Source organism: Callorhinus ursinus, unplaced genomic scaffold, assembly GCF_003265705.2.
Source record: "Callorhinus ursinus isolate GAN/ISIS: 27379988/994484 unplaced genomic scaffold, GSC_fseal_2.0 scaffold1, whole genome shotgun sequence".
Taxonomy (NCBI): domain Eukaryota; kingdom Metazoa; phylum Chordata; class Mammalia; order Carnivora; family Otariidae; genus Callorhinus; species Callorhinus ursinus.
In genome coordinates, this window is record NW_027397063.1 from 77398364 (window position 1) to 77422198 (window position 23835).

The following is a 23835-nucleotide window of genomic DNA, read 5'->3' on the forward strand; positions in this document are numbered from 1 at the left end:
CAGGACCCTGGGATCATGACCTGAGCCCAAGGCAGATGCTCAACCAGCTGAGCCACCAGGTGCCCCAGAATTTTTTTTTAAGATTCATTTATTTATTTTAGAGAGAGTGGGGGGAGGGGCAGGGGCAGAGGGAGAGACCCTCAAGCAGACTCCGTGCTGAGCACAGAGCCCCGATCCCACAACCCCAAGATCATGACCTGAGCCAAAATCAAGAGTTGGATGCTTAACCGACTGAGCCCCCCAGGCGCCTGCCCCTAAATGAACACACATTCTTGAACCTTCCCTCAGTCAAATGGTTTTAGATTTGTTTCCTATGTAAACGAGTTTAGACCTGTGTTTCTCAGACTGTAGGAGGCACCAGAATCAGGGTGTATGTTAAGCACTGATCGCTGGGCTCCACCCTGAGTTTGTTGTTTAGACCTGGGAAAGGGCCTAAAAGTGTGCGTTTCTAGCAAGTTCCTCAGTGATGCTGCTGCTGCTGGTGGTGGTCCCCACACGTTGAGAACCACTGATGAGGTTGTTTAGTTGAATCGGTGGTTATCAGCCATGCTTCTTCCCTTACACACCTGAAGGGTATAACAGTAATTAACAGTGCTTCAATCTAGGAGTCAAGGCATTGGAGTGGGGGTGGGCCAGGTACTGCTGTCTTCACGAGGTGGGTATAGTTTGAGAAAGGTCTTCACATAATTGGATATTTTCTCCTACCCTCTTTCCCCTTTTGAATCTCTCTTCTCTCCTCCCCATTCACTAGAGAGTCCTGGTGTATATAATAGGGCATAGGGATAGAGTCCTCTCCCTGCAAACAGAGGTCTCCAGAGTTCCCAGGGAGGGATCTTCAGTGCTTCTCAAGGAATTATGGAGAGAATAAAGGGGTTATAGGGCAGCATAACTGGGATGCTGAGGCCATGAAAAAGTTTCTTTCTGGTAATAATTATATTTTTCTTTTTTGTTTAAAGTATTTTGCATTATATCTACTGATCCAGATACAGATAATGGCCTGAGTAGTGTTTCTGGTTGTAGTGTCTTTGTATATTTCCCTTGCTGGGCCAAATTAGCCCTCACTTAAAGTTCCAAGGACATTTTGTGAAATGTGTATATTTAATTCCCCAACCAATCCCATGGGGTATCTCCACTCTACTGATGAGGGAATTGAGAGTCAGAGCAGATGAGCAATTTCTGGGATCACACAGTAAGGATACTTCCAGTGAGCCAGCAAGCTATTAGGTTATATGAACTCAGGTAAGCACAGTTAACCTCCATAACTTGTAGTTTCATCCTCTGTGGGATAGGGATGGGGATGATATTAGCCCCCCCTTTTCTTTTTAAAAAATTTATTTGAGAGAGAGAATGAGCTTGAGAATGAGAGGAGGGAGGGTCAGAGGGAGAAGCAGACTCCCTGCTGAGCAGGGAGCCCAATGTGGGACTTGATCCCGGGACTCCAGGATCATGACCTGAGCCGAAGGCAGTCGCTTAACCAGCTGAGCCACCCAGGCACCCCAGCCCCTCCCTTCTGAGGTTGATTTGAGGCCATTAAATGAGTTACTGTGGAGAGTTTTGAATAGTGCATGGCACAAAAGTGCTCAATGAATGCTGTCTCCTGGTTGGCTAACTCCTACTAATGCCTCAGTTCTGGGCTTGTCCTGACTTTGTGCCACGTTATCTTCCTCTTAGGCATTGCAGGTCAATAATCTCTTATCCACAAATTGGAGATCCAAAATGCTATGAAAATGGCAGGTTTTTTTCCTATATCACTTAGTGGCAAAACCTTATGTGATTTGGACTCATTTCATGCCACAACCTGGCCGGATCTAACTTGAAACCTGCTAGTCTGTTTTTCCCCACCTAGTGGTGAATGTGCTTATGTTTTGCTACAGAAATACTCCTTGATTATATGGGGTGATGCCCCAGGGTCCACACCTTTATAAAATCTGAAAACTTCCCAAATCTGAGCCACACCTGGTGCTAGGGCTTCGGATAATGGGATTATGGACCTATGTGAGTATGCACTTAAATGTCTGTTTTCCTACTGAACTATGAACTCCTGGGGGAGCTGGGCCTGTCGTATTCATGTGTAGCCTCAGGACTTAGCACATGATAGGCATTCGGTAAATGGTGAAAGAATGCACCATGCCACGGTGCCTGGGTGGCTCAGTCGGTAAGTTCTGCCTTCGTCTCAGGTCATGATCCCAGGGTCCTGGGATCAAGCCCCGAGTGAAGCCTGCTACTCCCTCTCCCACTCCCCCTGCTCGTGTTCCCTCTCTCTGTGTCTTTGTCAAATAAATAAATAAAATCTAAAAAAAAAAGTAATGAACCATGCCACAACATACCAGTTGGGTGAAGGGAAACAGACTGAAGAATAGCACCTTATTTATTTTCTGGAACACAGACAACACAGACTGCCTGCAGTTCACAAGAGGCAGAAATTTTTACTTTGGGGACATTTAAGTGTTCAATGGGATGAGAAATAATAATAAAAAAAAAAAAAACGCTGAATGCCGATGCTCCAGTTTCAGCAGCTCTAACTTCTGTTTTTCTGTCTTATCCATCGGCCCCCTGCAGCCCTAGATTTTTAGCTAACTTCTTGTGAAAGCCCCATGGGAATATCTGTATCTGGAATACTTGGGGTGGATAGGCAAGTGTGCTTTTAAATTCCATGCTAAGAATGATCATAAAAGCTTTAAATATCTAATTCATTATGGGTTTGCAGTTGTTTTTTTTTAATTTTACAAAGTATAGGAATTAACACATTGCAAAGAGAAACAACATTAGGGATTATAATAACAAACTTGAATTTTTCTGATGAATAGACTTAGTAAGCGAAAGTAGTTTTATGCCTGAATTTACAACTTAAAATATTCTTTCATGCTTTGCGAGCTTTCATGATCAGTATGAAAATTATTGAGTAGCTGAGAAATATTCATATTTCCTTGTCCTTGTCGCATATAGATGAAAATGGCTGTTCACTAACAGCACTATAATTGTACAGGCTACATAATGCCTTGCTTTGGAGAGAGAGGGCTGAATTATGCAACTGTATTATTTTTTTAATTGGTGTGGATACAGTGGCTCATTGGTTTTTTTATATGTGTAACTGGCACAGCTGAACTTTTAAAAAGATAACTAATATGCTGCTTCTCAACTTACAATGCTTTCATTATATAATAGAGTAATTTCGATTATGTTAAATGAATTATTCATGTTGAAAAAGAACTTAAGAAGTTAAGGTAACTGAAAAACACTGTGCTGATATTAAACTAATTTCTATTAAATTATTAGTTTAAAATTGCTTTCATCTACAATTTCAGTACCACTTCAGAGATTGTGATGAATAGCTCCAGTTTGACCTAGAGTAAAAATCACCATTGGTGAAATTTCTTGACAATTACACTGTACCCTTCTGATGTTTTTTGTTTGTGTGTTTTGTTCTTAGTTGTGTTTTTTGTATAATTAAAAAATTTTTTAAGATTTTTAAGCTGTCTATACACCCAATGTGGGGCTTGAACTCATGACCGTAAGATCAAGAGTCGCACAGTCCACCAACTGAGCCGGCCAGGCACCCCTGTGGTGGTTGTGGGTTTTGTTTTGTTTTGTTTTGTTTTGTTTTTTGTAATGGAATGTAGAGATGGCTCATATGTATCTCCTATTCCTTTATCTTTCCCTTCTCCCAGGAGGAAAGTTTCTTAACTAGCTGGCTGAAGACGGATCCTGGGAATGGGGGTGGGGGGAGACGCAAAAAACACAAACAAACCCAGAAACAACAGTGAAGTACAAGGAGGATCTAGGAAGTTGGAGTCATGAAAGCCATAGTAGTGTAGTAAAGGGAATATGGAGGGAATATCATTAGTCAGATTCAGCCGAGAAGTCTAACGAGCTGCCTTTTGAAAAAAGGCAGTGTGGCAGGGTGGAGACCTCCTGGGTTCCAGAGTCACACACACGCTGGGATTCAGTTCCCAACTGTGCTTCTAATCTCAGGCAAGTCATTTAACCTGTCTGAGCCTCAGTTTCTTTTTGTCTTCATTTTTATCTCATTCTACTTATTTTATGGTTCCCAGTGGACTTCAGGTATGTTAAGAGATAAACTGAGGCATATTAAATATATTTTTTTAAAGATTTTATTTATTTATTTGACAGAGACACAGCGAGAGAGGGAACACAAGCAGGGGGAGTGGGAGAGGGAGAAGCAGGCTCTCTGCTCAGCCGGATGCGGGACTCGATCCCAGGACCTTGGGATCATGACCTGAGCCGAAGGCAGACGCTTAACGACTGAGCCACCCAGGTGCCCCCGTATTAAACATTTTAAGTTGTTTTATAGCAAAAATCGATTTGGATTGGGTATACACAGGGGCAAGATTTTCATAGAGAAGGAAGCAAAGCAAGGAAATTACCTGATTAGCTATTAACTGTGTGGTTGCCTTATTTGGAAAACCTAGTTGGCTGTGATTGGTTGTCCTTGGGTTTTACAGGCTTAGGTTTGGGTTTGCTTACATAGTTTGCTAAGATATTAGAACCACCTCTGTCTAATGGTCTCCTTGTTTAATTTAGTGCAAGAGTCAGATTAACTATAAATATATTTATTGTGGATCCACATATGACTCACTTTTATATATTTATATTTGCTTATTGGTAACCTAAACACCTGTAAAGCAAATACCCAACTCAGGAATTCGAAAATTAACAATTGCTTGCAGCTGTTGTACTTGTGTGCTTCTTCCTTGTACTGTTTTATCATTCCCTTCGAAAACATTTTATTACATATGTGTGCATTCCTAAATAGTCTTAGTTGTTTTTGAATTTTATAAAAAGAGTATTATGTGGTATGTGTTTTCTGGAGCTTGCTCCACCACCCCCGGTATTGCTCATATTAATCTACATTGTCTATACCTGTAGTTCATTTGTTTTCATTGTGATATAATAATCAACATGAAAACACTACAATTATCCATTCTCCTGTTGGTGGGCAATTAGTGTTTTTAGTTTCTTGCTCTTACAAGTAGTACTATATGAACCCAACTCGAGCACATGAGTGCTTGAGTTTCCTTTAGGGCTTATATACCCAGAAATGGAATTAAAATTTTTTTTAATAAACTTTAAAAAAAATTTTAAGTAATCCGTACACCCCAAGTGGAACTTGAACTCACGACTCTGAGATCAAGAGTGGCATGTCCTACCAACTGAGCCAACCAGGTGCCCCCAGAAATGGAATTGTCCATTTCTTGGTGTCCTTCCAAGTCTAGCATTTGGGGTATGGAAAATTGTTGTGGTGTGTGGTAGGGTTTTTGTTTTCTTTTGTTGTTGAGTTTTTATTTTTTCCTTTGGTCTCCTGACTTCTTCCTAACCCTTTCCTTTCTCCTACGTTGGCCAGCGTGAGCCCTCTTTCCATGTCATCCCCATAGGAAGGTGCCTGTCCGCCCCCTCTGTCTGCCTATAGCATGCATCCAAGGCCAGAGCTCAGGGCTGCAGATTGGGTTGGTGCCTCCTCTCCTTCAGGGGCGTGGGGAGCTGGGGAAGGGGCTTTGAAGAAGTAATAAAAGGAAAAAAGATAAAGTTTTTGGCAGTTCCCACCTACTCAGAACCTTGAAGGTTGCAAGGTTTAGATGATCTAGATTCATTAGGAATGTCTCCTTGCCAGCCAAGGCCGAGACCCAGGCCTGCTGAGAGCAGAGGTCTTCCCAGTCCCCAGGCTGCCACCACCCCAGGGGGCCTTGTCTTACAGAGGCCCAGGCCTGAGGCTGCAGAAATCTAGGGCAGCCACCACCATCAAGAAGCCCCTCTCAGGGCCCAGAACTCCTTTGCCAGCGTGGATTCAAGTCGGGACTGCATAACTAAAGCAGTTGCAGTTTTATGCTAGAGTTTTATGATAGAGGTATCATCACCTTCGTTACATATTGGCCAAGTTGCTTTCCAAGAGCTTTCCTACCAGAATGAGTTACCATTTTCCTTCAACCTTGCCAATTCTTTTTTTTTTCCCTTTTTAAATTTAAGTAATCTCTACACCCAGTGTGGGGCTTGAACTCGTGACCTGGAGATCGAGTCACACATTTTACCCCAGCTGAGCCAGCCAGGCACCCCAACCTTGTTAATTCTTGGTTGAGATACAATTTGATCAATCTGATAGGTATGAAATTGTTTGCATTGCTCTGATTACTGAGGTTGGATATCTTTACATTTGTATATTGGCTTCCACAGTTTTTCCTGCTGTGGTTTGCTGACTCATATCCTTGCACATTTTTCAGTTAGATCATTGGTCTTTATTAGTTTGGAGGAATTGCTTTTAAACTCTAGATACTAATCCTTTATCTTAATTTTAGCTTGTAACAACCTTTTCCCAATCTGTGGCTTGGTTCCCCCTCCCCCCCATAGAAGAGAAACTCTTCTCAGGAATACACTGTCCTTGCACACCTGAAGCTGCTAGCTAGCCCTTCTAGCTGACTTTTTCTCTTCTTAGACTTCTTGTATAGAGGGATAATTGTAAGTATCATTGTCAACAGTTGTGTTGGGGGAGTGCAGCAGACCATTGGGCTATTTAGTACACCTTGAGGTTAATTCTGCTCCCATATGTTGGAAGCTCTTAAAAAAAGGGGGGGGGCGCCTGGGTGGCTCAGATGGTAAAGCGTCTCCCTTCGGCTCAGGTCATGGTCCCAGGGTCCTGGGATTGAGCCCCGCATCGGGCTCCCTGCCCCGCGGGAAGCCTGCTTCTCTCCCTCTCCCACTCCCCCTGCTTGTGTTCCCTCTCTCGCTTGCTCTCTCTCTGTCAAATAAAATCTTTAAAAAAAAATAGCATAATTGACGCCTCTTTGCCTTCAGCTTTGAGGCTGTTCACTATGTCTGAGTCCTCGAAGTCCTACTCCATTTTCTGTTAGGCCTATGACCAGTGTAGATGGAAACCTTAATTTCTGCCTATCATTGCTTCCTTTTTTGGTCATTAATTCAGGTAGTCTGATCAGTGAGAGAGTATGTTTTGGTTTACTCTCTTCTCAGGTTGGGTTCTTAATTATCTTAAACTTGAAGGAAGATTTGGAGTTAATTTAGGCAGCAGTTCACCTGGCTGTCCCCAGTGGAGAATTTCTTTAGTGGTGGGTGCCTATCTTACTCGTTTTCTTTCTCCTGCCATTACTTGTCATATGTTCCCTCCACCCACGCACACACATTGAATTCACAGAGTTTTATGAACTATTTTGCCATTTCCCCTGTTTTTGTTCTTTATTAACTGCCTATGTAAAGGACCTGCAGGAGGGCAAGTCGTTGGAACTTTGTTGCTCTAGTCCAATACGTGCCCCAGAGGCCCTCACTCCTCTGAATTGGAGCATGCTTTAGATCTATGGTTCGAGGGAGCGACTTACTAAACTGTACCTCATGCAACAATATCATTCTCAAGAATTCAGAGCTTTCATTACCATATTACTCCATAGACCATGTCAATCCATAGACTGGCCACTTTTTTAGATCCTTCTTTAGACCTTCAAAACACAATTTATTAGGATTTATCTTACTAGGTTTCACCTGGGGGTATCTTGTGGCTTCATTTTACCCTAGTCAACCTCTAGGCTTGTACGGAAGTCATTTATAATTTAGTCTATGCTAGAGTGCTCCTTGTTGCAATCCAGCAATTGTCAGGTGGGAAGAAAAGAGCAACAGAAAGTGTGTAATCAAAATATTCTTTCTCCTTAGTAACAGAACCAGTAAGTTTTCCTTAAAGAGTCAAAAACTAGTTCCTCCTTTCAGCAGTAGATAATGGAAGGTCGGGGAAGGCAGCTTTAACATTTATTTTTCTTTTTTTTTTTTAAAGATTTTATTTATTTATTTGACAGAGAGACACAGCGAGAGAGGGAACACAAGCAGGGGGAGTGGCAGAGGGAGAAGCAGGCCTCCCGCAGAGCAGGGAGCCCGACGCGGGGCTCCATCCCAGGATCTTGGAATCATGACCTGAGCCGAAGGCAGACGCTCAACAACTGAGCCACCCAGGCGCCCCCAGCTTTAACATTTCTTTTCAGGCATGCAGAGAAAGTTTGCGGTTGTCTCTGTAGGGGAGGAAAGGTGATTTTTCCCTTCACTCTTGTGAGTTCTTGGCGGAGACCCCCTGCAATAAAAGATAGAGAAACAAATTTGTGAACATGTATGTATTCCTCAGGTACACGTGAGAGATTCCCAGGGGGGAAAATGTGTAACCCCTGAGGTGTACCCCAAGGCACCAGCTTAAAAAAAACTGTCTTAAGCTAAAGAAAGAAGAAAGTGTGCCTCTGGGAACAGGGGTGGGTAGGGGAGGGGCCAGTCCTGGGAGGTTATCAGGAAAGGCGAGGGTAAACAAAGGTAAGGTTTGTTGTGCAGATTTAAATCACTACATTCTCCATTGGTTAAGATGCTCTGGTGGTCTAGGGTGCCTGGGTGGCTCAGTTGGTTAAGCGACTACCTTCTGCTCAGGTCATGATCTTTGAGTCCCGGGATCGAGTCCCACATCGGGCTCCCTGCTCAGCAGGGAGTCTTCTTCTCCCTCTGACCCTCTTCCCTCTCGTGCTCTCTATCTCTCATTCTCTCTCTCTCAAATAAATAATTAAAATCTTAAAAAAAAAAAAGATTCTCTGGTGATTTAGAGTCCTTTCCTTCCTAGAATGGATTTTCTTTGTAAGTGTAAATTTCCATTTCAGAGGTAAACTTCTCTTGTTTTCAGTCTCTCCTGTTTCTCTGAATAATCCTATGCCACATTCTTAAGCCGTATTTGGGGTGGCCTATTCTACCTTTTCTTTGGTACAGCATCACAAGGGCTCTGGTTTTGCCCCTAGAAACCTTTCTCAGAGCCATGCCTTCTGACAGCCCTTCCTTTTCCATGGTGCCTGCTTCAGCTTAGCTGATGGTGGCTGGACAGGAGTGAGGCTTGGGGATTCAGAATTCCATGGGAAGAAATGCGGTCATGTATAGGCAGCCCTGTTTGAGAGGTCATAATGAAGGATAGAAAAAGGAGGGTCCATGATAGAGAAATGTGGAATCAAGGATGTGTGTGTGTGTGTGTGTCGGCATGTTTAACCCTGATAGAATCCAGTTGAAAGTGAAAGGTGGTTTGCTAGATGAAAATGAGGATTTACAACTTTACAGTCCGTTAACACCTGAATACCCTGACCAACCTTAGCTTTACAAATAGCGCATAAACAGAGATTAAGTTTGTTCTGATTTATGACACTGCTAAGGCTGCCGTGTTATCTAGAAGTATTCCTGCTACACACATTGAACTTGAATATCATCTAACCTGTAGATTTAACTTACGGTTTATTGGCAGTGTAGTGGATAAACAAGTTAAACGATACCATAAGGAAGTAAACAGAATGTAGGACAAGTGGCTCATTCTGTCCAGTAGGTCAGTATTCTAGGGGTAATAAAGCAGGCTGTGGATACTTCTAGATGGAGAGACTTAGGAGACATAACCAAGTGTATTATGTAGTCTGTAATTGGATCCTAATTTGAATAAATCAGATGTAAAAAGACATTGGTAGAGTAATTGGGGAAATTTGAAAATGGACTAGGTGTATTAGCTCTTGAATAATTACTGTTAATTTTGGTAGATTTATTAATGGTATTATGGTTTAAAAGATAAGTGTCTTAATACTTTTGGAGATGTGTGCTGACATATTTCAGAGTGGAATATCTTGATGTCTGTGATTGACTTTAAAATACTTCAGGGGGCGCCTGGGTGGCTCAGTCATTAAGCGTCTGCCTTCGGCTCAGGTCATGGTCCCAGGCTCCTGAGATAGAGCCCCACATCAGGCTCCCTGCTCTGCGGGAAGCCTGCTTCTCCTTCTCCCAATCCCCCTGTTTATGTTCCCTCTCTCACTGTGTCTCTGTCAAATAAATAAAATCTTAAATAAAATAAAATAAAATACTTAAGCAAATGGGGGCTCCTGGGTGGCTCAGACGGTTAAGCGTCTGCCTTCAGGTCAGGATCTCAGGGTCCTGGGATGGAGCCCTGGATTGTTGGGCTCCCTGCTTCTCCCTCTCTCCTCTGCCCCTCCCCCCTGCTCGTGCTCGTACTCTCTCAAATAAAATCTTTTAAAAAAAAAATACTTGAGCAAAAACAAGCAAATACAACAATAACAATTTGTAAATCACATGGTGGATATTATGGGTGTCCATTATACTGATTTCTCTACATTTCTGTTTGAAATTTTTCCTAAAAGACTAAAACAACGAAGGAAAAATGAGAGCTTGAATGTTCTAGAAGAGATAATTAGAAGTGTAAGATTACTGAAAAGGCGGTAGATGGGATTTAAATCGTAAGTGGAGGAATTGGACCAAATGACAGAAAAGTCACTTCCTCTGTTTTGAATAGAGGGAAAGGAGAATGTGATGAGTCGGTTATGTTTGTATAGTTTTATATATAGTGGTAGAAAATTGAAAGAGTTCCTATCTGATGGCTTCTGCTTTCTCTGTGGTGTAGAAGGCAAGGTCATCTGTAAGAGGGGTTGTGGAAGGTCAGAAACTTAAGAGTTCAAAGAACTGACAGTTGATAGTAAGAGTGGAAGTGATGAGTAAAAAGCTGTGTAGGGTTGCCGGGTGGTTTTGAGGGCTCAGTTGAGATGGGTGAAATGAATTTGTAGTATAACTAATATGCCCTGTTTGACTTTTTTGATCAGTGTTTGGTCACTTGAGTACTTGGCCAAAAGGTAGGTAGTTGGATTCATACAAGGTTGTGGCTTTTGTTTGTTGAGTGTGACAACATAAAAGGGCTGGGAAACTAGGGTGCTGGCAAAATTGTGGGTGAAGTGCTGGACCTGGAATCTAACCTGTTTAAGAAGGGAGGTGCAGCTTGCAGCTAGAGGATGAATGAATTCTAGAGATCTGCACCTTGTAGTGCTTATAGTCAAGCACACTGTAGTGTGTGCCTCTAAGTTGCTAAAAGACTAGATCTTAAATGTTCTCTCTACCAAGAAGAGATGGTAATTGTGTGATGGGATAGTTAACTCTTTGGTAATCATATTGCAATATATAAATTTCCAAATCACATCCTATAACTAAAACTTATACAATAACTTACACAATGTTATAGGTTATTATATCTCCATAAAAAAGAGGAGAGGTACCACAAACTCATGATATTTCACATTGAACTCCTCATCTCTCTTATGAACCTTCTCCTTCAAGGACTTCAAAGTGTCTGGGATTTTAATTACTTACTAGCTAGTAAATTAGCCTGTTACTGTTTCATGGACGCTAGCAGATGACGTGAGACTCCTTGGTCAGCCCAGCAAATAGCCTATCCTGGTGTTGGTTTGTTCATTCCCCCATGTTCCTCAATTCCTATGGGGTTAACACAGGTGGGCCTAGATAGATGCCACACATACATTGGATTTGTGTCACAGCCCAGAAACAGCTTGGGGAATGTACCACTTTTATAGTAAGTGGAAGCAAGCTTTGCTCTGTCTTGGCGGGGAGACATTGCCATTTGCTTGCTCCAAATACAACCCTGAGAAACGGCCCAGGTGAGCGTGATGAGGGCCTTATATTTTGGCAGGCCCAGGAAAAGTGTATAGGGGTGTTCAGGACCCATGGCCTCTCCCAAAAGTAACCCATCCAGTGGTGGTGGTGAGGGAACTGCTTTCTGTGTGCCGTTTCTGTTCATGGTACTCCATCCGTTTCAGCACCCATGCTGAAAAATGTCCATTTGGTACAGATCTTAGTATATCCTGAGTAGCTCTTGCTAGCCGTGTTACCTGAAACTGAATTTGCCTCTTGGTGAGAGTTGAGCCAAAAGACACAACCAAGCCAAAGAAAAGGAAAAGGAAGGGTTTTACTTGCAGTAAGTAAAGGAGAACCGTGGGTACCCCCCCACCGGAAAGCAGTGTCTCCCGGAAGGACAAAGTCGGGGACCTTTGAAGCTCAGTCATGAAAGGCCTTGGGCGGTGGGGCAGAACTCGTCCTAAGGTGACAGAGTCCAGGTCAAAGCCCAGGGAGCTGCAAAAGCAGAGGCCAGATCATCAATTCTGTGGCTTGGGTGGGACTGGTATCTGAGTGCTCAGAGGGATTTAGATCCTGCAGAGATAACTCAAGAGTGTGGGTCAGGTCAGTCTCCTGGCCTGATAGTGGCTGTTTGTTCTCCCATTCTTTCCCAAGATGTCTGGGGGCCCGAAATGACTTCTCAAGAAAGCTAGGTCTATTGGCCTTTCTTCGGGGACCCCTAACTCTTTCTGCTTACCGTTGCAGATAAGCTCCACTTTAGTCAGTTGTATGTGGGTGGCTGTTGGGGTGGGAAGGCAGTAGTGGATGAGTAAGTGGTGGTTTTGAACACCCTGGAACTGATGAGACCTGTGATGGCCCCTTAATACTCCTTATTAGGTACATTAGCAACTCAGTAAGAGCTTTACATCAGCTTTGCATGCCCAGGATTTTTTTGGAACTCAGAAAATAAAGAAGCATCAGAACCAGTTTTTAGGATTAGGCTGGACCTCAGTATGGTCCAGCAAGGGTAATTAAGGTTGTGAATGTAGAGAACCTGAATGCCATTTATCTTCAGTTAGGCAGAATGATCTTCCAGATTGGCTGTAATCTAACCAGCCTGGTACTCTCTGAGGAACATACTAAATTGTTAAACAGAACTTCATCAAGAAATGGTTAAGCCTTACAATGATCAAAAATTTGCTGGAAATTTAGATAAACGGAGAGCTATATTATAGTAGTAAATTGGACATGGAATATTAGAAGGGTGTCAGTTCTTACTTACAGTTTAAAAAATGCTATTCCAAGCAATCCTAATAGATTAACTTGTTAATTTGACAAAATAAAGTTAACCCTAATAAACAGATACTTGTACTACAGGTTGAAGTGAATGCAGGATGACACCAGAAACAGATTTTCTTTTTTTCTAAAGATTTTATTTATTTTTTGATAGACAGCAAGAGAGGGAACATGAGCAGGGGGAGTGGGAGAGGGAGAAGCCGACTTCCCGCAGAGCAGGGAGCCCGATGCAGGGGTCGATCCCAAGACCCTGGGATCATGACCCGAGCAGAAGGCAGACATTTAACGACTGAGCCACCCAGGCGCCCCCAGATTTTCCCTTATGGGAATCAGAGTCTCTCTCATGGGAATTTGGAGATGGGGTGGTCATTTGGGTCTCTAATTTTGACCTGAGTAAATACAAACTGGGTCTTGTGCTTGGAGAAGCAGAAAAGGTTATTTTGTAAAGAAGAAAAACAAATAGGAAGAGAAAAACGGGACAGGTAGAGAAAGAATACTATCAGTTTTCAGCTTCAGTTTCTTCCTGAGGTTGTACTATTCCTGCCTTTGGGTTCTGTGATTCATCCTAAATCCTTTAAAATTTTTTTTTACTTTATTTATTAAGCTATTTCAGGTTAGTTTATTTACTGGAGAAGTGTCTTAGACGCTAGGGATGTAGCAAAAAAACAAAAGCAAACAAAGTCCCAGTCAAGGAGCTTACATTCTACCAGGAGGAAACAAACAACAAATAAGCAAATACATGCTAGATGGTGTTGAGTCATCAAGTGGCCTTACAGGGTAAGGCAGGTGCATATGGGCTATCAGCAAAGGTCCCTCTGAGGAGGTAGCATTTGAACAAGTCAGCAAGCAATGAAAATATCAGGGGTAAGAGCATTTCAGGCGGAGGGAAGAGCAAGTATAAAGACATTGAGACTAGACCCTACTTAGTGTGTTCAAAGGACATCAAGAAGTCTTTGGAGTGGGTGGAGCAGAGTGAGATGGACAGTGTGATCGACAAGGTCAGAGGGTTATGTGTAAGAGATTGGGTAAGGCTCCGTAGGTCAAGGTAGAGTTAGGTTTTCCTCTGATTGGGAGTGGAAAACCTTGTAGGATTTAAAGGAGAAGAAAAACTGGTGTTTTGGGGCGCCTGGGTGGCTCAGTCATTAAGCGTCTGCCTTTGGTCAGGTCATGATCCCAGGGTCCTGGGATCGAGCCCCACATTGGGCTCCCTGCTCAGCGGGAAGCCTGCTTCTCCCTCTCCCACTCCCCCTGCTTGTGTTCCCTCTCTCGCTGTGTCTCTCTCTGTCAAATAAATAAAATCTTAAAAAAAAAAAAAAAGACTGGTGTTTTAACAACGGATGACTCAGTTGCCATATTTAGGATAGACTGGGGCGTGGTGGAGGGCAGTAGAAAGGAGACCAGGTGAGAGATGGTGGTGGCTTAGACCAAGGTAGGCAGGGTGGGATTATCGGGGTTGGTCAGATCCTAGATATTTTTCGGAAGGAAGAACTGGCAGGCTTTGCTGATGGATTACATGTAGGGTGTGAAAGAAATAAGGATGACTCCCAGGTGTTCAGCTTAAAGGGTTGACAGGACTGAATTTCCATTTACTGAGACAGGGAAGATCTGGGGGTGGAGTGGGGTTCAGTTTTGACGTGTGAACTCTGTGGTGCCCATTAGACATCTAAATGGGGATAAATAGATATGGCTGCTCTCTGCAGTTTTGTCAAGTATTTCCCACTGGGCTGTATTCTAGTACTAACGGTCTGTAATTTAGTCTTGAATATTACAACTCAGGATTTCTCTTCCATCCTCTGATCACCTTCTCCATCAGACCCTGTTAGTGAGTAACCTAGATCTATATTTACTAAGTCGGTTGTTTCTGGAACTTGGAATTGCTAGCTCACTTGAGTTTCAGAAGGATCAAAAAGAAGTTATATGTCAGTAGTTTAGAAAGTAGATTAATATGTAAATGGAGAACTGAATCCAGCTCGCTCTGGTGTTTGGTTTTTTTTGACAGTTGCTTTCACTTGCTAATTTCTGAGGCAAACAAGTGAAAGGATGAGTGAACTGGAGCAGTTGAGGCAGGAAGCTGAACAGCTTCGGAATCAGATCCAGGTAAGAACAAAGTTTCTCATTTTGGAATTTTAACATTTTTATTTAGTACCAGCAATGAATAAGATGTGTTCATTTTTGGATCAGTCTACATATATTAAATGTATCAGTCTTGAAGTGGTCAATTTGTTTTTATCATACCTCTAAAGTACTCTCTAAAAATCATTCCTGACAAATATCTGTGTGGACTTAATGACCTCTGTGTCCCTAAGAAGTTAATATTCTATATGTAATTCCTGCTGCAAGACAAACATAATTCTCTTAGTCACACACCTGGAATCGTAGTTTGGTTTTTGGTGCAATATGATGAGGCAGATGTTATCACATTGTAATACACTAGAAAAATCTGAATCTCTAAAATATTAGATTGCAGAAAAACATTAAAAATTATTAGTGGCATAATAATGTGTCCTCTTTTACTGTTGGAAATCAACTCAAAACAGCAAAGAACTTAAATAACAAGTTCCGTCTGACAACAAAATTAAAAGACATTTAGAACTTCACTTTAAGAATCAAACAGTGATGCATCAGGGTGTGGGAAGGCTCAGAGGGAGGGTTTCTGCAAAGTGGGTAGTACTCCCTCAGCAAAAACAGCAGTAATCCTCTGGAACAGTGGAAACAGATGAACAGGGGATTATCAAGGAAGATAGAGCTAAAAGATGGCATGTCTTTATCCCTTCATGTTTAGGAAGCCTCTTGGTGAGCAGGGTAGAGGAAAGAGACTGAATTGTAGCCTGGCTCTGCCTACTTACTGCAGAAAAAGCAAGGGTTGTGAAACAGTAAGGGATACACATGAAGAACTTGAGCACAAAGCCAGAAGAATCCCTAATGGCTCGGAACACTGCCGGCTCCCCCCTCAGCCCCACCCATGAACCTTCTGCAAGAACTGTTTCAGAAGAACTCCTCTGATTTGATGAGTGAAGAATGAGAAGAAAGGATTGAGCACAGGATCTCTACAAGGAAATTACAAGAAAAGAGAGGAAAGGAGCGGAAAGAACAAAGGATGGCTGAAGAGCACTCACCAAGAAAACGTTGAATCTGATTGGCTTGAAATCCTAACCAAATCTCACTGCCAGGAATTCAAGGAAGTGGATGATTTAGATGTGAATAAGAACTCTTGAGTTTGGTAGTTTAGGTGTCTGACAAAGCTGTCAAAACAAAGGAGGGATTTATTTTGCCTGGGATGATGAGGGAAGGCTTCACAGAATAATCTCTGAAGTAGATGTTGTTGCCAACACCAGAATGGATTCTCTGCCACCTCTGCTTTGTGTCACTTGCCCCAGAAGCTGAACAGGACGGACTGACTGGCTGAGCACATGGTCACATGACCGTGTCATTTAAAAAGTGTTCTCTGTATATATAAACTTGGATATTTATTTTTTTTGGATTGCATATAAATGAGATCATATGGTGTTTGACTTTTTTCACTTAATGCTCACAGGATCCACCCATGTTGTTGGAAATGGCAAGATCTCATTTTCTTTTTATGGCTGAATAATATTCCTGTGCATGTGGAGGTACCACCTATGTTTTCTTCTAGGAGTGTTATGGTTTCAGATGTTAAAATTCAAGTGTTTAGTCCATCTTGAGTTTATTTTTGTGTATGGTGTAAGATAGTGGTACAGTTTCATTCTTTTGCTTGTGGCTGTCCAGTTCTCCCAACACCATTTATTAGAGTCTTTCCCCTGTTGTCCCAAGTTAATTGACCATACGTGCATAGGTGTGTTTCTGGGCTCTCTGTTCCATTGATCCATATGTCCATTTTTATGCTAATACCATACTGTTTGATTACTGTGACTTTGTAATGGAGTTTGAGATCGGAGAGCATGACGCCTCCCGTTTTGTTCTTTTGTCTCAAAATTTCTTTGGCTACTCAGGATCTTTTGCAGTTTCATACAGATTTTAGGATGTAAAATTGTATTTTTGTGAAAAATGCCATTTGAATTTTGATAGGGATTGCATTGCATCTGTAGCTTGCTTTGGGTAGTATGGACATTTTAACAGTATTCTTCCAATCCATGAGCATAGAATAGCTTTCTATTGATTTGTGTCTTCAGTTTCTTTCATCTGTGTCTTAATAGTTTTCAGTATACAGGTCTTTCACCTCCTTGGTTAAATTTATCCCTAGATGTTTTATTCTTTTTGATGCACTTGTAAATAGGATTGTTTCCTTGATTTCTTTCTGATAGTTTTTAGTGTATAGAAATGATAGATTTTTGTGTATCTTGTATGTATTTTGGATATCTTGCAGGTTTACTGAATTTATTTCTAATGGTTTTCTTTGTGGAGTCTTTAGGATTTCCTGTATATAATATGTCACCAGCTAATAGCTTTATTTCTTTCTTTCCAATTTGGATGCCTTTATTCTTTTTCTTGCCTAATTGCTCTGGTGAGGACTTCCAGTAACATGTTGAATTAAAGTGGGGAGAGTGGGCATCCTTGTCTTGTTCCTAATGTTAGAGGATAAGCTTTCAGCTTTTCATTGTTGAGTGTGATGTTAGCTGTGGGCTTGTCATATAGGACCTTTATTATGTTGAGGTACACTTTCTCTATACCCACTTTTTTGAGAGTTTTTCTCATAAATGGATGTTGAATTTTGTCACATGCCTTTCTGCATCTTTTGAGATGAGCATACAGTTTTTATTTTTCATTTTGTTAATGTCCTGTATCATTGATTTGTGATGTTGAGCCATCCTTGCATCCCTGAAATAAGTCTCACTTGATTCTGGTGTGATTGTTTTTTTTTTTTTTTTTAAAGATTTTATTTTATTTATTTGACAGGTAGAGAGAGAACACAAGTAAGCAGAGAGGCAGGCAGAGAGGGAGAAGCAGACTCCCCGCTGAGCAGGGAGCCCGATGGCGGGACTCCATCCCAGGACCCCAGGATCATGACCCGAGCTGAAGGCAGCCGCTTAACCGACTGAGCCACCCAGGCACCCCTCTGGTGTGATTGTTTTAATGTATCATTGAATTTGTTTTGCTGCCAGCTTGTTGAGGATTTTTACATCTGTGTTCATCAGGGATACTGGTCTGTAATTTCCTTGTGGTGTCCTTGCCTGGAATGATTGGCCAAACACAAGGTCCCATGCTAATCTCATTAATCCTTTGAGCAACCCTGTGAGGTAGATGGTGTTGCTTTGTTTCACAGATGAGGAAACTGATCCTTAGATGAAATAACTTGACAAGGTAACGTAACTACAAAGTGGTAGCTCCAGGATTCAGGCCAGGTATATGTATATATATATTTTAAATATTTTTATTTTTTATCTTTTTATTTTTATTTATTTATTTGAGAGAGAGAGAATGAGAGACAGAGAGCACGAGAGGGAAGAGGGTCAGAGGGAGAAGCAGACTCCCTGCCGAGCAGGGAGCCCGATGTGGGACTCGATCCCGGGACTCCAGGATCATGACCTGAGCCGAAGGCAGTCGCTTAACCAACTGAGCCACCCAGGCGCCCTGCATATATATATTTTAAAGATTTTATTTTATTTATTTATGTGAGAGAGAGAGAGCATGTGTGTGCACACAAGCTATGGGGAGAGGCAGAGGGAGAGGGAGAAGCAGACCCACCAAGCAGGGAGCTGGACTCAGGGCTCGATCCCAGGACCCTGAGATCTTGGCCTGAGCCAAAGGCAGATGCTCACCTGACTGAGCCACCCAGGCGCCCCTCCGGCCAGGTATATTTTGACACCATATCCCGTGCCCTCCCAGCCCTGCAGCCTGTGTTGTAGTCTGGTGGCTGTTTCCTGATCGTGCGTTGTTTAGGTCATCGCCCTTCATCGCCCTTTTACAGATGGTTTCCTTTGCCTAGGATTATACTACCGTGGCTCCACTGTTTCTCCCAAGACTCCTCTTCATTGAGTCCCAGTCCTCTGAAAAGCCTCACCAGAGTCCTGTACTTGGATTTATTCTCCTTTTATTGGAAGGCAGGCAGCATGGCATGGTGGAAAGTGCATGGGCTTCAGCTTTTCATTATTTTGTGGCCATGAGCAAGTTTAACTTCTGTGATTCTTGATATCTTTCCTGTAAAGTGAGAATACCAGTGCCCACTATGTAGGTTTGTGAAGATCACGTGAAATGATGTGCATAGGACTTACCAGTAAATGGTAGCTCCTTACTCATACATCACTTGTGGATTTGTGTTACAGGGTTGATCACAGCTGGCCTTGTGTTGTGGTTCCTTGTGCGCATTTGCCTCTGCTACTTGTACTTGGATGGAAAATTCTGTGTCCTAATCATTCTTCATAGCTCACCAGCATCCCAAACAAAATTGCATGGGTGCAAGTGCTCACATTCCTCTCCCATGATTGCAAGTAACCACATGTATATAAGGTGCCATGTACTTTATTTCTCAGTTTAATCATGTCATGCTATATTTAAAGACCCTTCCTCGCTTTCCCCCTCACTTCTAAAATATAATCTAACTGTATACTTCACTGTGTGTCAACACCTGACATAATAGAAATGTATGGAATCTTACACAGTATTTTAAAATATTATTTTAAATTAAAAAAACAAGTAGAGGAAACAGACTTTTCTTTCGTAATTGTTATTTGGAGTGAAAAATACCACTTTTCTCTTGCACAAAGATGTCTTAGATTATGGTGGACAATATGGACTTCAGCCTTTAATTGGGAATAATTTTATATTCAGTTTTATAATGGATGAGTGTTCATACGAGTAAATTCTTCTCCATGTGAATAGAATCTTTTCATGATTTGCAAGTAACTGCTATTTGTAGAATGCTTATATTCTAGCGTTTTAATTTTTACCGCTTTGCACTGTTCAGTAGTTTTCACTTACAGTGTAATTGTACTGTTAATATTACAAGCCCTCCGAGGGCTGGCCTTTCTGGTTTGCTGCGATAACTGCTGTGCCCAGAACAGAACCTGACACAGATTGTGGGTTGTGTTTTTTTTTTAATTGAATAACTGAATCAAGAAAGATGACCTAAACAATGATAGTTCACTTTCACAAAGCTTAACATCAGAAAACCCTGTTTTTAGAATGCGGGTCAGGCCATCGCTGTCGTTTTTGGAAATTCCTTTCATTGTAGGAAACTGGACCGAATTATTCCTTGCCAAATGAGGTCTCTCAGCCCACCGTTTGACTAAGAATGAGAGAATCACATCATGTTTGTGTCACTACTTATGAACAGCCTTACATAGAAATATTGTAAGTGTTATAAATAGGTTGAAAGGGCAGCTAAAAAAGAGCGTGTATTCCATGTAGTCTTGGCCGCAGGCGGAGGCAGGCATTTTCCCCTCGGCTGACGGGACAAGTTGTCCATTTGGGCCACTGGGGTGCTTATTCAACAACTGTGTGCTTCCTCTTTGCGGCAGGAGTATGCGAAGCGCAGTGGGGAAAAAGAGTTGAAGAGGGGGACTGAGTGATTTTTGAGAGGGGGAAAAATTGTTTCAAGCCTAGTAGGAAGAACTGTGCTTTTGATTTTCCCATGTTATGTGAATCCTCTCAATTTATTGAGAACCCCGGTTTAAAACCTCTTGTTGCTTATGAAATGTTATTTTGTTCTATCGATTTCTGTTTCACTATTATCTTCTTTTGATAATTCCCTTCAGCTTGTGGAAAAATTTAAGGTCTCTTTGAAAGGCTATCCTGTAATGCTTAAACATAAACACCTGCTTACATGTAAGGACCTTGCTATTAATGTATAGATGTGACTCAGCGCTGTTACCTATTACATAAATTGTTTTCCTGATGTATCCTATCTTTTCCTCATTGGATCTAAAATATTTTATTTCTGATTGCAAGTACACTGTATACAGATACTAAGCATTTTAAAGAAGTGCTTATACATTTATAAAAATATTTCTGAAATGACCTGAGTATGCTAACCCTTCCTATCACCTCAACTTCTAGATGCCAGAACAAACCAAAAGGGAACTCTGAAGCTTTTGGCTGAAGCTTAGTAACAAATATAACTCTGAATACTATGGGCTTATTAAATCAACCTAGTTCATTTTTACTCATGGGGATGCAATTTAAAATCTTTTAATCATAAACCAGAAGTATATTTGCACAATGGAATAGAATTGAGAGTCCCTAAATGAACCCATGTATCTAAGGCTGATTGATTTTTTTTTTTTCAACGAGGATAACAAGACCATTTGAGAGGGAAAGAACAGTCTTTTCAACAGATGGTGCTTGGACAACTGGATATCCACATGCAAAAGAATGAATTTGGACTCCTACCTCATACCATTTATAAAAATTAACTGAAAATAGTACCTAAATATAAATGCTAAAAGTAAAAATTTAGGGGCGCCTGGGTGGCACAGTCAGTTAAGCATCCAACTCCTGGTTTTGGCTCGGGTCATGATCTCAGGGTTCTGGGATGGAGCCCCACATCAGGCTCCTTGCTCAGGGTGGAGTCTGCGGAGTCTGCTTGAGATTCTCTCTCTCTCTGCCCCTCCCACTCGTGCTGTCTCTTTCTCTCTCAAATAAATAAAATCTTTAAAAAAAAGAATAAAAATTTTAGAACTAAACATAAGCTGTTAATCTTTGTGAGCTTGGATTCAGCAGCAGTTTAATATGACACTGAAAACCCAAGCAACAGAAGTAAAAACTTCTGTAAGGGCACTACTCAAGAAAATGAAGAGACAGCCTACAGAATGGGAGAAAATATTTGCAAATCATACATCTGATAAGGATCTAGTCTCCAGAATATATAAAGAGCTCTTACAGTTCAACAGTAATGCAATTTAAAAATGGGCAAAGAATTTGAATAGACATTTCTCCAAAGAAGATCTACAGATGGCCAGTAAGCATATGTACAGATAGATGAAAAAGATGCTCCCCATCGCTAATCATTAGGAAAATGCAAATCAAAACTACAGTGAGATACCACTTCACAACCATGAAAATGGCCAATAATAATAATAATACAAAGGACAACTGTGGGTGAGATGTGATGAAATTGGAAAGCTCATAGTACGTTCCTGGTGGGAATGTAAAATGGTGCAGCTGCTGTGAAGAAAACTATTTGACACTTGATTAAAGAGTTAATCGTAGAGTTACCACATCCTCCACCACTCCTAGGTATATACACGAGAGAACTGAAAACACGTATACGCAACTTGTGCATGAATGTTCACAGCCTCATTATTCACAAAAGCCAAAACGTGGAAAGAACTTAAATGTCCATCAGTTAATGGATAAACAGTGTGATCCATCCCTACAGCAGACAATTACTCAGCCATAAAAAGAAATGGAGTACTGACATTTGCTACAACATGGATGGGCCCTGAAAACCTACATTAAGTGAAAGAAACCAGACACAAAAGGTCATATTACAGGATTCCATTTGTAGGAAATGTCCAGAATGGGCAAATCTATAGAGATAGAAAGTAAACTAGTGATTACCAGGGAATGAGTGAATTGGGAGGTATAGGGATTTTTTTTGTTTCTTTGTTTTTTCTTTTTTTTTAATGGTAAATGTTCTGGAATTAGTGGTGGTTGCACAAAGTTGTGAAGATAGTAACCACTGAATTTTAAATAAAGAATATGTGGTACAGTGAAAGGTGTATTTGTCAGTCTACATTTTCAATGAAAATAGTATTTTAAGTCCTATCCAGAGATTTCCATGTTTAAATGTATTATAATCCTCTTTCTTTAGGATGCTAGGAAAGCATGTAATGATGCAACGCTTATTCAGGTAAAATTGTTCTTTTTTTTCCCTCCATTTTAGTAATTCACATGAAAGAGCTTGATACGGTTGCAAATGACATTCATATGGTTTTTATTGTATTTAATTGAAAAAAGTGAGATCTGTATTTTTATTAAAAACTGTAATCTGTAATTTGTCAAATAATGTACATGTGCTTTTTAAAGCATACTTGTTAAAATAGAAGCCTGTGGAAAAACAAACACTCTAAAAATACATAGATTCATATGTATTTTTTTAGGTAACTTCTGATTATTTTTGATATGCGCTATTATACTTTTTTTTCCTTACATCAACTCAGGAAGGTTTCATTAGTTTAATATTGGTAATTTTTATTAAGGAAATACTTTACTAAAGCTTGCTTTCTTATTGACAGTTAAAATTATATGTGTTTTACTCTTTGATCATCTATTTGATTTTTATTTGTGGCTTTTTTTTTTTTAACTAAAGTTGGGAGATTTATCTATTCTTAACACTGGAAGATGTGCAAATAGGATCATTTTAAGTCATACTTTTTCTTCAACTTACTGATCATATAATGGCTCTGGAATTGCTATAAATTTGTCTTATGCCTGTTATTTCTACTTTATTGTCTGAGCTATGTCTAAGATGTAAAAAATAACATTCTTGGTGTTTTCTAAAGATCACATCAAATATGGATTCTGTGGGCCGAATACAAATGCGAACGAGACGTACGTTGAGGGGTCACCTAGCTAAGATCTATGCTATGCACTGGGGATATGATTCAAGGTTTGTACCTGCCCCCCCCCCTTTTTTAAAGAGATGGGGAGAGAGAGGGGCAGGAGAAAGGAGGAGAGAGGAGAGAGAATCTCAAGCAGACTCCACACTGAGCAGGGAGCCCAAGGCCTGGCTCGATCCCAGGACCCTGGGATCATGACCTGAGTGAAGGCAATCACTTAACTACCGACTGAGCCACCCAGGCTCCCCGCCAATTGATTTTTAAAGAATTTAATTTTGGGGTGCCTGGGTGGCTCAGTTGGTTAAGCGTCCAACTCTTGATCTCAGCTCAGGTCTTGATCTCAGGGTTGAGAGTTCAAGGTGGGCATGGAGCTTACTTAAAAAAAAAAAAAAAAAAATTCAGGTTCTGCCCCGTATCCTACTGTTAACTTCCCTTTCATAAAAAATTTCTGGCAGCCGCTACATAAAGTCCACTAATGTTATTTACCTGTAGGGAAGGGATCCAGGTGCCTTGGTGACAGGGATTAGGAAGGTGACTTCCCCCCCTCACTGGGTAGGGTAGCTTTTTTTGGTATCTTTTGAATTTTATACTCTAATGAAAATGTCCAAAGCAAAACAAAAAAGTGCAGTAACTAATAGTT

General features: G+C 41.2%; 1 protein-coding gene across 5 annotated transcripts in view; it reads left to right on the forward strand.

The window, feature by feature from the left end:
• Positions 1 to 23835, forward strand: part of GNB4 (G protein subunit beta 4) — a 58254-nt gene that overhangs the window by 12306 nt on the left and 22113 nt on the right. For all 5 annotated transcript variants that reach the window (XM_025878405.2, XM_025878396.2, XM_073896882.1 and 2 more), the window contains 3 exons: positions 14717 to 14814; positions 22448 to 22486; positions 23139 to 23245. In XM_025878405.2, coding sequence (XP_025734190.1) covers positions 14758 to 14814; positions 22448 to 22486; positions 23139 to 23245 — 203 coding nt within the window. In that variant the 5' untranslated portion in view covers positions 14717 to 14757. The remainder of the gene's footprint in view (positions 1 to 14716; positions 14815 to 22447; positions 22487 to 23138; positions 23246 to 23835) is intronic.